At 46.9% G+C, this 15,026-nt stretch overlaps 1 protein-coding gene and 1 long non-coding RNA gene across 8 annotated transcripts in view; one reads left to right on the plus strand and one right to left on the minus strand.

The window, feature by feature from the left end:
* Positions 1-10,447, plus strand: part of kif21b (kinesin family member 21B) — a 36,898-nt gene extending 26,451 nt beyond the window's left edge. For 4 of the 7 annotated variants that reach the window (XM_029826260.1, XM_029826262.1, XM_011614243.2 and 1 more), the window contains 4 exons: positions 899-1,016; positions 1,214-1,384; positions 5,266-5,465; positions 6,950-10,447. In XM_029826260.1, the coding sequence (XP_029682120.1) occupies positions 899-1,016; positions 1,214-1,384; positions 5,266-5,465; positions 6,950-6,998 (538 nt within the window). In that variant the 3' untranslated portion in view covers positions 6,999-10,447. Of the gene's footprint in view, positions 1-898; positions 1,017-1,213; positions 1,385-5,265; positions 5,466-5,937; positions 6,074-6,949 lie in introns of all 7 variants that reach the window. The other 3 variants (XM_029826257.1, XM_029826259.1, XM_029826258.1) reach the window with 1 other exon arrangement.
* A 2,096-nt stretch (positions 10,448-12,543) lies between these two features.
* On the minus strand, positions 12,544-13,445 carry LOC115246809 (uncharacterized). Its single transcript, XR_003885877.1, has 3 exons — positions 13,289-13,445; positions 12,893-13,217; positions 12,544-12,777 (listed from the first exon to the last, which is right to left on the minus strand). It is a non-coding gene; the product is annotated as an uncharacterized lncRNA (long non-coding RNA).
* Positions 13,446-15,026: the final 1,581 nt, after the last annotated feature.

Below are 15,026 nucleotides of genomic sequence, written 5' to 3' on the forward strand. Positions count from 1 at the left end.
CCACAGGCTACGCTAGCAAGTGGAGGGAAAAAAGCCTTCATACCATCAGTGAAGGAGCAGTAGGATGCTTGTTCAAATGCTCCCACTGACCCTGAATGACCTCATCTCCCTGAGCCAATACGTTTGTTGCTGACATTTCCTGATAGTCTCTGGGCTGGAGGAAGATCATCAAGCCAGTTCTTTATTCTCACCCTCCACTGGCGTCTCTGGTGGGGGGCCCTGTCACAGCTCCATGTCTGCAGGATGTCTGCTTCCTCTCCTTGGTTTTGATTACACTGAGTTCCAGACAGGAGTTTTCACACCTAAACTGCTGCAGAGCTGATGTGCGATGCTGTGTAAGACCCGAGGGCAGAAACGGGACTGGCTGCATCCAGCTGCACAGGGTGGGGGTCCGGGTTGGAGGGAACCACAGTCATTTATGGAAAAAATGACAAGGGAGAGAGCAAACGACCTCGCTGGGAGCCAGGAGAAGTGAAGAGGGTGTCAGAAATGGTGATGTTAATGATGCCATCCTTTGACCCGCTGGTCGGGGAGGAGGATGTAACAGAATAAGAAGCAGGTCCAAGTGAAACTGAAAGAATTTGTTCAGTTTTGTCTTCAGTCCTTCTGCTGGCAGGTGTGCAGGAAGATGGTTGATGGTGGTCACGTCGTTCCCGTAGTTTTTATCTTACTTGAGGAAGCAATCAACAGTGGATTAGTACAGTTTATGATGCGGCGGCTCCTGATAAGAGGCTTCTAATCTAATGACACATTAGATAAAAATAATTCTATATATTTTGGTCTCAGTAACAGAGCTGCTCACAACAGGCTGATGGGATTTCTTCTGCAACCTGAAGTTTATTCAGTGAAATCCAATAATACTGTGTGTGTGTGTGTGTGTGTGTGTTTGTGTTTATAGGATGCAAGGGATGGGGAAGCTGATGGGTCACATTGGATCAGTTATGTGTTTGACAGTGGGACAGTCTTTGCTGGGCAAAGATCAGGTTATCACAGGCTCCAAAGACCATTATGTCAAGGTACGCACACACGCACACACACACACGCACACACACACACACACACACACGCACGCACACACACACACACACACACACACACACACACACAGCACACAATAATAACAATCACCAACTACTTAAAGGTTTGTTTAGGTCTATTATGTTCTTTAGTAAAATATTTTTTAATATTTGCCATTCTGTTCTTTTATCTCCAGGTGTTTGATGTGGCAGAGGGAACTCTGGGTAATGTAGGTCCAGCTCATAACTTTGAGCCACCACACTATGATGGCATTGAGTGCCTGTCCGTGCAGGGAGATGTGCTGTTCAGCGGCTCCAGAGACAACGGCATCAAAAAATGGGATCTGGAACAGCAGGAGCTCACTCAGGTTTGTGTGTGTGTGTGTATGTGTGTGTGAGAGTGTTGCCTTTGTTTTTCCTTTGCCAATTTAGAAACAAAGACCAACAAACAAACATCAAGAAAGAATCAGGACAGAGGAAATTGCTCTCTGCAGGTCTGTCTCTCAGACCTCCCTGAAGGCTTAGAAAACCTTGGCAGCATCACAACGCGTGCATGCAGATGGGGAGGGAAATCACTTTTTTTGTAAATGAAATTAAACATCAAATTGAAGTAGTCCTAATCGTGTCCATTATTTCCGATTGGATCTAACTACACCCTTCAGATCATCTAATAATCTCACGTTACGGAGGAGACGTGAGCTCTTGCTTGATTATCTGATGCATTTGGAGACCGCGGGAGATTTCATGAAGCTCAGCTGTGTCTTATGTGACAGTGTGTGAGGTGTTTTCTGTGCTTCTCGCATTGGTTTTAGATCGTAGATGAGTTGTTCCTTTGGATTCTTTCAGATATTCTCCCACATGGCCCCTCAGCATCTAAACTCTCTTCACTCCGAGCTCGCGAACAACGGCGGCAGGAATATTAATAGTGTATAAGGCAGCGAACGCTGAGCGTCTCTGTTACGCCGCTAAAGGACGCTCGCTTGTTTTAAATGTATATGTATAAACTAGAAGGAAGTGTTAGAAGAGAAGGCACCAAGTAAGGCAGAGTCGAAAGATTTATTCATGTGATTGTAGAGCTCCTGCATCAAGGTTTAAAACCTCCAGCTTCGTTCTGCCCGTGGCGTCGTGCACCGTGGAAACAGGATGAAAAGGCTCTGGGACGTTATTGTGGGGAACAGGTTCTTGAGCAGAACGTCACTCCGCGGTGTCCCTTTACAGCAACAATATGCACCTGCAGGAATGATGTGACACGTGCACACAAACGCACATCGACCCGGCCCAAACGCTGGCTAAAACACCGTAGGAACCTCCATATCCGCCATCTGTACCACTTGCGGCATGTTTTCTGTCGCCACATTGATGAATGAAGTAAGTTTAATGGCTTTTGAGTGCACGTGGGGCACTTCAACCGCTCGGGCCTTTGCCCCCCTGCTGAGAGCCGGTTCGTGGACGGCTCCCCTCGCGTCTCGCTCCTGTCGGCTGTGGGGGCAAAGTCAACAGAGAGTCGTGGTGTGTAATGTAGCTGGAAGCTGTGTCAACATTTGCATTGGGTCCCGCGTTGCACCACGGCCACAGGTGCCCCGGCGGGGCGGCGTGCGTTCTGCCCCCTCTCTCATGTCTTCAGCCGCCTCTTCATGTTAATAAAGCACATTAATGCTCTCAGGGGGCAGATGGAGATGGCTCACCGGCTCACAGCCTACATTACTGTGCAGATCATGTCCTTTTATTGTTTGCATTAGTTCTAATCGGGGTTTTGTTTGACCTTAACCTCCTTCCTGAAGCAGCCAGCAACAGCCCATGTACCTCGGTATTCTGGCAATTGTGTAAAGGCTTCAAATTGTTGCTGTGGGTCTAATAGAGTATTACAGACGACCGTTGGAGGCTGGTCTGCTGTGAGCCCGCTGTTAAGATGCACAAGCCATATGTGCGCGGATGTAAAGCAATTTGCTCCTCCTTTCTCACAACTGTTGTTATGGTTCCCACTTGATATTTACTTCAGAATGAATTGCAGAATACCTCCATTAAAGGATTTTGTGCTTTGCTGGGCTCAAGACACTCAGTGATGTGCAGTTGGTGCATGTTGTGTTCTTCAGCCGCCTGCACATTTGCTGATCTTTTATCTTTTAAATGAATGGGAGTTTTCTCTATCTCTCTGTAACTTCACACTCTAAATTATGTTGGACATGACATGTTAATTCAGTAGTTTTTAATCCTTTTCAGGGCTCTTTACCATTTATGATCAAAAATTTTGTTTCTTTCCTGTTTATGCTTCAAAAAAAAGAGTTGTGGCTAATTATATTAAAGCTAGTGTCTGTTATGTCGGCATGAATGAACCGTGGCCATGGCAACGCTGCAGGAGAGACGTCATTGTGTCAAATGAAAATATAACATCTCTTGAATTTACATTTCAATTGACGTAGATTAAAATTGTGGAAATGGAGGAATTTAGTGGAATTTTAATACGGCAAGAGACAAATTAGACACCAATAATGTGTTTTTAATTGTGTGGGCATCTACTCTGGAATATGTGGCGCCTGTATTGATGTTTGATATTTCATTGGACTTTATTACTAAGATACGCATAATAAGCTGATATGAGACAGTTATTGCAGGGGGAAATGATCAGAATTAATTCTTACTAGTCCTAATATCCAGTACATCTTTGAAGCCACTCTCAAATCTGGGGGCGTCTTTTAGAGCCATAACAGCAACACCTCAGATGTGCTCATACAACACTGCACTTATAAAACACCTCTGGCTATGAACAGGCATTGAAATGGGAAGGACAGATAAGAGTTCAGACCCCCCCCTCGAAATACAGGAGAACATCTCCGGCAGTAATCTGCTTAATGAGTGTTGCGTGTTTGTGCTAATGGACGCTGGTTTGCATAGAAAATGCCTGTAAATATCTGAAATCTGCATTCCAACTCTTAACAGCTGGTAAAAGTCTCATTTTAATTTCAAAACAGGAAGATTCAGGCCATCAGAAGTCAACTGTTCATTTCATCAGTATAATAACCCTGCATACATAGAGCCAAATACTACAATAAAAGACATAATTGCACACAATTAACGCACACACACACACACAGAGCATGATGCAGAATACATGGAATAGAGTACAGAAGAGGATCCGGGGGATAAATGAGCTCCTGCTGCAGGTGAGCAGGAAGGAACGAGCGCCCGTTCCACTGAGGGAGGCGTCGGGACCTGCTGGGATAACAGGTCGGCCTGTGTTTCGGTCCGTTCCAGGTCCTGCTCTTGTTAAGGCTTGTTTTTCCCGCAATGGCGCAAACTTTAACAACGCGGCGACTTCAGTTTTGGTCGTGCGTCCACAACGACGCTGCCAAAGCTTCGGCTCATCGGGGGGCACTTGAGTCCACGTGCACTAATGGTTTATACAGGCGTTCGCTTTGTTAATTTGTTGAAACAGCTCGCCATTTTCATAAGCGAAAAGAGCCCCTGCAGGAAAGTCAATCCGGAATTCCCGAGAGCTTCCGAGTCACCCTGCGCTTTTAAACACAGGCCGCGGCTCACGCAAAGCATCGCGCGTGACATCTGCTCTCGATGCCGTGGCACGTCATGAATTATAAGCGGCGTGCGAGCGATGCGCTTGCATTATTCAGCTCACTCTCAGCTCGGACCGTTTGGGAGGAAAACAGGAAGCAAAAAGCTGCTTTGTGGCCCAACTGATGGTCAGACACGGTTTTGGGCATCATTATTCTGAGAGTTGATGTGGGGAAACCTGAAATCGACCACCTGGAGTTCCCAAGTTTGCAGGATAACGGGCAGAACTTTGATGACACTTGTTAACTGTTGGTGTAATTGGCAGAGGAAGAAGTTCGAAGCCATTAAAGGTTGAATCAGCAGCACTAATGAACCTTTCGGAGCCACTTGGCGGCAGGTTGTCGGGTGAACTCTGTTGCTGCAAGCTGATTGATTTTAAGGTGAACTGCACGAGTGGCCGGAAAACGGCAAAAAGATTAAGCTTTTAATACAGCAAACAACTTGTGAAGTTTACTAAACCATCCAGTGTAGCACGCTTGGCGTGCTGACCCCGTATCTCTGGTAAATTATTCATGGATGATTTTTTAATGTATTCACAGTGCTGCGGTGGTGAGGACAGTCGCCTCATACCAACCAGGCGTCTGCATTTGAGTTGTGACTTTCTATATGGAGTCGTTTTTTCAGGCACATGTTTATGAATAATTAAAACATCTTTTTTTCCTGTCTAACTTTGTCTATACAGCAAATCCCAAATGCTCATAAAGACTGGGTGTGCGCGCTGGCTCATGTTCCCGGCCGTCCGATGCTGCTCAGTGCCTGTCGGGCTGGAATGCTGAAGGTGTGGAATGTTGACAACTTTACTCCTATAGGAGAGGTCAGAGGTCACGACAGCCCCATTAACGCCATATGTACCAACTCAAGACAGATCTTCACCGCATCCAGGTATGATGTGGACAGTACCACTGATGGTGATCACCATTAAATAAGAGTGAAATTAAAGTTTTGTACACTTCTTTTCCTGATATCCACTGCTGACAGCCAATGTGACACTTTTTAAGCAACAATTCTGTCACAAAGTTGTCTTTTCAAAGACAATAAGTCCAAAAGTGTGGTAAATATGAACTATGTAACAAACATGTTACCTCTTAAGAATAAAGTTCAGATGATGGTTCATCACTGCTTCATTGCAGGTGTGTGTGTGTGTGTGTGTGTGTGTGTGTGTGTGTGTGTGTGTTGCTCTTACTCTGAGCTCCTCTCACTCTGAAGTTAACTTTCTACTCACTCTTTCTTCTGCCTGGTCATGTGATCATTCCCATCATCTCATTCTTTATCGTCTCTCAATGGTTTTCCTGACCGTAACCCCCCCCCCCCACCCCCCCATTCCCCCATTCCCCCCCGCCTTTGTCAACCCCAGTGACTGTAGGGTGAAGCTCTGGAGCTATGTGCCAGGTCTGACTCCGTGTCTTCCTCGACGGGTGCTGGCCATTAAGGGCCGAGCCACCAGCCTTCCGTGATTGCCTCTGTCTGCTCACCAACCCTCCTCTCCTCTGGTACTCTCTTCACTATTTTCCACCTCCGTGTCCCCCCTGAGTTCCTCCCCTCTTGTTCTTCCTCTCAGTACATTTGTGCTTGTTCCTTTTCTTTTTCTCTCCTTTTAGAATTTTTCCAATTGCTTCTTTTGTCTTTCCAGTTTTACTCGTTAGCTTCTGCAGTTCCAGAATGCTAATTTACGCTCCCACTATGATCTGTTATCATCAATATTTACTGCGGGATGCTATTAACACTGCTGGAAATAGAAGTCAAAGTAATTTCTGATTCATTCGTGTTTGGATTAATGAGTCCAGTGTTGGAAAGATAGGAGGTAATGCTCCAGCTGCAGGCGGAGGGCAGAGGTGGATGAGGGAGCGTCATTTTCCAGCCTGCTGCACACGAGTCTTTGTTGTTATGAAATGTCCATGAAAGAAGCTGCCGCTAAATCTTAATTTAAAAATCTAAACTGCTTCTCTGACCTGAAGAGACTAAATCTGCAAAGGTCTTTTTAGCAGATCAGATTCGTCCGTTTTCATTAAACTTTTATTCAGTTTGGTATCAACAGAGGAACAGAAGCTCCGTCTGTGTGGTTCTGGACATAAAGCAAAGGCAATCTTTGTGGATTCATAAGTCGTTCTGTCTTTAACACATGTCATCTCGCTGCGAGAGTGTTTTGGAGACTGCATAAAGGAGGATGTAATGAAGCGTGTGTGAAGCGCACTTTGAAGTCAACCTCTTTATGCCGTGTCTGATGTACAATGGGATGTTTTGAAAGGGAAGGCTGTGTGATTGATCCTCTCTTATTTTCTCTCTTTGTTGTGTTTCCTTGATTTCCTTTGCTCATCACCCACCCTGCCACCCACCCTCTGTCTCTCCCTTTCTTTCATCCGCCTTAGCGACAAGACGGTGAAGATCTGGTTGTCAAAGGTGTGGAGGAAGAGGTGACGGCTGAAGTGTTTGCCTCGGCGGGCGAACCGCTGCCTCCTCAGCTGCTGACCCGTCCTCTGCCTGTTCGGAGACAGATTCCAAAGCAATCGGAGGGCAAAGCCGGGGTGGAAGTTCTAGTCGGAGGCAAAAAATCTGACAATTTAAATCCTCCTCGGGAACGTCGGCTACCATCTTGCCGACGTGTCGACGTTGGACTGTTTCTCCTTCCATCCCTGTGGAACAGTGGTCATGTACTACATCATCTGTCCTTGGCAGAATGTTCTGAACTCTGGGGCATCTCATCTACTGACAGCCACAGATTTTGGTGGCGAGCAACCCTTTTTTTTTTAAATTTATTATCTTCATTACCTCAGTTCTGGGGGAGGCGGGGGGAAGGGGGGGTTCTTATGGGTCTCCACGCTCAGATATCTGCTGGTTGACCTTTTTTTTTTTTTTCCTTGAGTCTCAGATGTGGAGGATCCTCTCATCTCTGTAGATGTTTGCTCTGGGGCCCCCTGAGTAGCAGAGTGAAGCTGCTGACCTTGCAAAAAAAGAAGTACAGCACAGCTAAAATGGCTGCAGAGCCCAGAGGAGTCCGGCTGGACTGTAATATCTGCTCCGCTAGTTAAGAAGGAATAAGAAGGAAGTACTCGCGCCAAGATGACATCTTTGAGTTGTTTTCACTTGAGTGTTGCCTCATCTTCCAAGCCCCTCCCTCTACAGACACACATCGCTAAGGCAACCGAGCCTGTCCGACCGACCGTCCTCCTTCCGCCCTCCTTCCCTTCAACTGAGCGTCTCTGGATGCCGTTTTAATTTGAAAATCTTGCTGCAGCAGGCAAGATAACTCTGGCGAAAGTAGGTCACTTTTTTTCTTCTTCTTCTTCTTTTAATTAAAATCTCAACATTTTTCCACCCACTGCTGCTGCTGCTGCTGCTGCGTTCAGAAGCAGAAAACTTCCACGTAGAGATCCGATGAGGGGGCAGGCTCAGACGGGGGGGTTTAAAGGGATGTCACGGTTCTCCAGCCCACCTGATGGCCTTGGCGTTCTGCTCCGCGTTGGGTTTGGAGCGTTTGCAGCGGAACAGATTCAGCTCTGACGCTCCTTCCCAAAAGCAACAGCGAGAACCCGACTCTTTGGGAATGCCGTTCAGAAGCAATCACATGGTGTGTAGTTTTGTCGGGGGGGTTGGTTCTAAAGCTTTTTGATTTGAATATTTTTAATAGAAACTCAGGTAGAAAAAACCCCTCATTTATTACTTGACCTGTGACTTTGGGTATCAACCAAAAGCCTTGTTTGATATGAATTCAACTTTTCTTGTGCTTGTTGAGGCACTCTTTTTCCCCTCTCCATTAATCTTTATTCTTCCCAATCGGGCCAAAGCTGAACGCGACATGTGCACTGATGTTTATTTTCTCCTCTGTAATTATTTGAAATGTGTTTGAAATTGTACAGCTGTTGTCATCGGTACATAATATGGACATTAGGGGCACGCACTCCTGCGGCGGCGTCACAAACTTCTTCTTTTACTGTGGATTCATCCGCGCTCACCTGTGGTGGCGCGATTTAAAATGAACTGAACTGGAAAAAAAGGGCCCACAGCCTTCATTTGAAGCCTTTAGCTCATCCCCGTTCACATGGTGCTGGAGCTGCAGGCGCTCTGTGGCGACCATGCTCGTAGATCTGCAGACGGAAGCCCCGCGATGATGATGGTGATGATGATGATGATGCTCATTAACTGACTGGACACCCCCGTAACAGCCTCTGCATTCATCCAGCGGCTCGTTCCTCACGCCTTCAGAGCGGGAGGCTTTTTAACGTTTTGGCTGCGGGATAATGAACTCCTCTGCAGTTTGATTCCATGCACTTTGGATAATGAACTCTGCTGTGAATACTCTGTTTCCTGGATGCAATTCTAACCTAGTTTTAGGTAACGAGTCTGATGTTTAACTGAAAAGTAAACATCTGCCCTACGGTAGCTTTAGAAACCACAATAATAGCTGTTAATACAGTATAAAACTGGAGGGGTGGAGAACTGTCCGTGCCTCTTTTACTGCTGTTACCTGAGGATTCTGCTTCCAGCTTCTTGGTGCCGCAGAAGCATAAGAGCTCCATCTTCATTTCTCGGGCTGTCTGCATGCAGCCGAGCCTTCCTTTTAATATTAATGTGCCCAGACAGATCATATTGCTATTCAGAAGATTAGATCAGAGACAGGCGATAACATCCAACCTTCATATTTCTCCTGGAACAATCGGACCCAGTGAAACGCTCTCAGAGATCCTATGATCACACTAAAGGTATTAAATGAGCACACAGACGGGAATATTTGATCTTTCCATGTGCTTTTTTCTAGTTATCAATCGGGATTCCCAAGGTTAAAAAAAAAAAAAAAGATTCTGTGTCTGGGCTAAACCACATGTGCCCCCAGCGGCTGTGTTGAAAGGAGCCACTTGACATTTTTCCACCGCGGAACAGCCGACACCTTTTGTGGCGTCTCTGAGAAAAGCTGTTAAATCGGCAGCGTGAAGGTTCCAGCTGTGGAATATTGATGCAGTGGCTAATAAACAACACGTTTATTGTGAGCTCCAAAAAGAATGAAATTGTAAATACTTGATTGAGAGTAAACCCGGTCTTCGTTGGCCTCCTTGTGCTAAGCTAGCCCTCCGTTCTTGTGTTTTTGATTGGGAAAAGGTCACTACATTCTCACCCGAGGTCATTTTTCAGCCTGCGTCTTCTGATGTCTGCGGTAAATATCAGCGTGTCCTGTCTGCATGAAGCTGTCGGGGCATGAGAAATTAATCATCCGCCACATTTCGGACCGGCACCTGAATGCCGCACCGTTGCAGACGCTGTTGTAAAGTGACGCAAGTGACCTTTCACGTTCCATCTGACTGAGGTGTCATTAATCAGTGATCAGCTTCAACGCCAGGAGAACAATCCAGACTTTTTAGCATTTAAGGCCCAGTGTAAACCTCTGTTCAGCCACGTGCCTCCGCCTGCAGGCCTCACTGCGTAACCATGGCCCCCGGGGGTGGCAGGCCCTGCTGCGTGTTCTGGGATAACGCGGGATGACTTCTCCGCCCGCTGTATCACTCCCTCTGAAAAGACGCCCGGGTGGGGTCAGCGGCGCCTTACGGCTTTGTTGCAAAAGTGGTGGATCGCACCTACACCAACATGGTTGCAGCTGCTTGAGAAGGTTTGGGTGTAGAGCTAAATAAGCCATGCAACCGCCAGAAATATCTCCCTTTGTGGTTTCAGATGCAGGGTCAGAGGTCACGTGTGCCTTTTACTGCACAGGCTCCTCCCTCTCTTCCAGAAGTGTACATGTGTAAATATGGTTTTGGGTTTTTATATTATTTGAAAATGTGCATGTGACCAAGCCATGTAAGATTTCTTACTGTATATACTGTAAGTAATTATTTAATGAGCTTTGCCTCGAGGGAATAAATGAATTTAAAAAAAAAGATGCATTTTTCTTCGTCTGTCCGTTGAAACTGAAATGCATTAGAGTTTAACGAAGAGGTCACGATTAGTCGGGTGACGGGAGAACGGGGATGTCTTTTATTCTGCTCCATCCGTATTCATCTGTTTACGTACTGGAGGGCGAGAGACGCCCAGTCGGACCTCATACGTCTTCATTTCCTTTGGAAACTCCGATCATTAAGTCGCGTCGGGCGGCGCTCGTCCCGGCGGCGACAGCAGACACAAGCACCGTTGATGTATGGTGACCATTAACGCCTCCGCGGAGGCGAGAGCCGTTTGGAGACGCCGGTCACACCCAAACTTTCCCAGGCCCCCGTCACCACCCACCTGTACCTTATCCATCAGACCGCAGCCTAAAATAAAGTCTCCCCCAAATTTCATTTGAATGTTGCCTTCGTTGCGCCGCAGAGTTCGTTCTCGCTTATGGACGCATCGGCAGCTCCATCAATCACCATGAGGGTTTAAAGATCTGTTTTAAATTCACTAACCCCCTCCTGAAGTATCACGTGCACATTATCCAGACCTGTGAGGGGAGCAGAATGTATGACTCTATTCAGTGGAATCTCATCTCCTCTTCTGCACCGCTTTATCCCTTTCGGGGTCACAGGGAGGGCGCACATATGGGTGACGGCAGGGGCCCCCCCTGGATGAGTCGGCAGTTCTTAGCAGGGCCCTCTGTGAGCATTTGTGGGTTTGGTGCCTCAGCAAGGTGTTCTGTCGACCCTGGGGCTCGAACCGAGAACCCTCCACTTCTCAGCTTAGCCCCCAGAGACTGAGCTACCCCCCCCCCCCCCTTCATAGGAATGAGAGTTTATTTTAATGATTGTTTAAGTCAATTCAGCTGGAGTCTGAGCAGCTGCTGATCAGATCTGAAGTTAATGTAATATTCCCACCATGCTGCTGGTCCTGGGGCCTCTGCTCCACCCAGGACAGATGTTTTAAACAGCTGCATTAAGTTTCACATGCCTGAATTCTGCTTTCTAATTAGTTCCAAGCCTTTTCTAACTAACAAGCTGAGAGCAAAACATTTACTTCTTATCACATCTAATATCAAGTGAATTAATTGGGCCTTGAAACTTAGCAACAAGCATGAATTCCTCATTCATCTTCATTTTAAACTGCAGGTAAATCTGAAATAAAAGAAGTTGGAGCAGCTGTGGTGAAGGAGAAGGAGAAAACGCTGCACATTTGATCGTGCACTTGTAGGATAAAAACCTGGAGGACATTTAAAAAGACAAGTTTAGCGCTAAGCTAAAGAGAAACAAGCTTTTATATGGGGGGCATCTGAGAAGGCAGAAGTGCAAAAATGACTTCAGAGTACATGAAAGGAGATGCTAATAGTGAAGGAAGTGGTGGAATTTCTACCATTTCCACGATGCACGTGGCAGCTGAACAAAGTGCACGTCTATCAGCAGAGTGCACAGTCTAATCCCATTATACAGCGTCTCAGCACTGCGTCACATCAGAGGGACACACAGGCACAATATCTATCTATCTATCTATCTATCTATCTATCTATCTATCTATCTATCTATCTATCTATCTATCTATCTATCTATCTATCTATCTATCTATCTATCTATCTATCTATCTATCTGTGTGCCCTCACTGGTTCATCAGAGAACAATTTAACCTTTGGGGCATGACCTTTGACCTTCCAGGTTACAAAGAGTCCTAATAACAGTTTTTTTCTGCTCAGAGCTATAATAAGGTTGCTGGAGAACGTGATTCCACATAAAATAGATGCTGCACCATTTAAAAAATTCGAGGGCTGTATTAAAAAGCGGTGAGAGACGGGGGGAGCATTTGTGACGTCATTCTTTTTGTCGTGTTCTGCGATGACGAAAAACGGGCCAGAGCGTCACACCATCACGATGCAGGGAAAGCAAAGAAGACATGGCAAAGAAATCAAAATGTATTAGAACTGCTTCCATTTCTGGAAAACTATGGAGAAATCCCAGCCTTGGGTGCCTGATACGCTGAAGGTGCACTGTAAAAACTTTTTACATCTGTTTTCTGAGCTGCTTTTTCTTAAAAAGGAGCACTGAGTTTGATTTGAATCATCAGAAATACACTTCGTTGTGTGTTTGTAAGTTTAATAAACCTGACACTTTTGGAATGCTCAGGTGTGCGTATTTTCCAGAAAAACCAAATGATTCATTTTTTACAGTGTATGAAGCTGTTGCTAAACTGCACTCTGGTTCTATTTTATCAGCCATTTTCTTTTAGGTTTTATCTTTGTTTTCTTCTGTTTTGTAGCTCTTCCATCCCAGATATGACCACCAAGTTATCAATTTCCATCTCAAACAGTCTATAAAAGGATTGTAATAGAAGAAAAACACAAAAATTTACACCGAGAACGCTGATAAGGGTCACGCAATGAATCATTCTCTTTACAAATAATTTTGTTCTCAACCCTTCTTCACCTCTGTCTCCTCTTTGTTCTGTCCTCACTTCTTTTTCTTTGATTGTTCTCCCTTTTTGGGCTGCTCTGTCGGCTTCCACGGCAGGAAGTTGTAGGAGACCAGAGCTGTGAGGAGGTACGTTGCCATGCCCGTGTAGCCCCCAAGCACCAGGCACAGCGGCTGCGCCAGCACAAACAGCAAGAAGACGTTAATGGATGCCCGGTCGTCCAGCTCCACGCGATCCTCCTTGGAGGCGCTCATCACTCCAAAAAAATAGATGAGCGCCACCGCCGGGTAGAAGGCCAGCTCCACCATGAGGGCCAGGGAACGTGCACACACTGGAAAGCTTGGGAACGTGGAAAGTTGTCAGAAAGCCTCTCTGAAGTGTTGGGCTATTTGCTTCTCAGTCACACTCACCAGGACGTGTCTTCTGGAGTCTCCCAGACTGAAGTGTGAAGGTCGATCTGACAAGGAAGCATATGTGGACTTTTGATCCGTCGTCACGGCTGTCCTGTTAAACATTACCCACGACCTCCAACGCCTCAGTATGGGTGGAAGCCTTCACACCATCAACAAGAGGTAAATACCAGCGCTGAGAAAAGGGGATTTTTACTCCCCAGAAGCTCCTGAAGAAGTCTCCTTGATAAATATGAATTAAAAGTAGAACCGTATGTCCTCACGACTCTGCTTATACAAAAGTCTAAAGCAAATGTCAGTAAAAAGTGAAAATATTCACTTTCTAGTGAGAGCAGAAACAAAACCACCGAGATACTCGATCATTTGGAGCGCGAATTGGAGGGAAGAAACGTACAAAAAAACAACCCACGTGAAGAAAGTGAGCTGAACGACTTCCGGCCGGTGGCACTCACCTCACACCTGATGAAGACTCTGGAGCGGCTCTTCCTCAACCTCCTCAGGCCCCAGGTGCAGCACGCTGAGGACTCCCTACAGTTCGCCTACCGGGACAAGGTCGGTGTAGAGGACGCCATCATCTACCTGCTGCACCGAGTCCACTCGCATCTGGACAAGGGGAGTGGCACAGCGAGAATCCTCTTTTTGGATTTCTCGAGTGCCTTCAATACGATCCAGCCCCTTGTCCTACAGGACAAGCTTCTACAGATGCGAGTGGACCCCTTCCTGGTTGCTTGGATCTCCAGCTACCTCACCGACAGGCCGCAGTTCGTCAGGATGAAGGACACCACGTCTGACACTGTGGTCAGCAGCATCGGGGCTCCACAGGGGACTGTGCTGTCCCCCATCCTCTTCACTCTGTACACCTCGGACTTCTGTTACAACTCTGAAATGTGTCACATTCAGAAGTTCGCTGATGACACAGCCATCGTTGGGTGTATCAGAGACGACCAAGAGGAGGAGTACCGGTGCCTGGTGAGGGACTTTGTTGCCTGGTGCCACAACAACGGCCTGCAGCTCAACACCTCCAAAACTAAAGAACTGGTCATTGACTTTGGGAGGGACCGACCGAGACCTAGACCAGTTCAGATAGGAACGGAGGAGGTGGAGGGCGTGCAGACCTATAAATATCTTGGGCTGTGGCTGGACAACAGGCTGGACTGGACAAGCAACACGAGGCAGCTGTATAAGAAGACCCAGAGCAGGATGTACTTCCTGAGGAGACTCAGATCGTTCAACATCTGCAGAAACTCCTCTGGATGTTCTATCAGTCTGTGGTCGCCAGCGTCCTGTCCTACGCTGTGGTCTGCTGGGGGGGGAGCGCAACAAAAGCAGACCTCTCCAGGCTGGAGAAGCTGATCAGGCGGGCCGGCTCGGTGGTGGGGATGAAGCTGGAACCTCTGGCGACAGTGGCAGAGAGGAGAACTATCGACAAACTGCGGAGCATCATGGACAATGTCCGCCACCCTCTGCACACTGTCCTCCACAGCCAGAGAAGCCTGATCAGCCAGAGGCTGCGCCTCCCCAAGTTCAGGACCAACAGACTGGGGAACTCATTCATCCCCCGAGCCATCAGGCTGTTCAATCAATCAGTCAATCAATCTTTATTTATATAGCGTCTTATACAATCAAAATTGTTTCAAGGCGCTTTCCAGAATCCCAGAGCCTGACCCCAGACAAGCAACAGTGGCAAGGAAAAACTCCCCTTTAACAGGAAGAAACCTTGAGCAGGACCAGGCTCATG

This window comes from Takifugu rubripes, chromosome 19 (genome assembly GCF_901000725.2).
Source record: "Takifugu rubripes chromosome 19, fTakRub1.2, whole genome shotgun sequence".
NCBI lineage: Eukaryota > Metazoa > Chordata > Actinopteri > Tetraodontiformes > Tetraodontidae > Takifugu > Takifugu rubripes.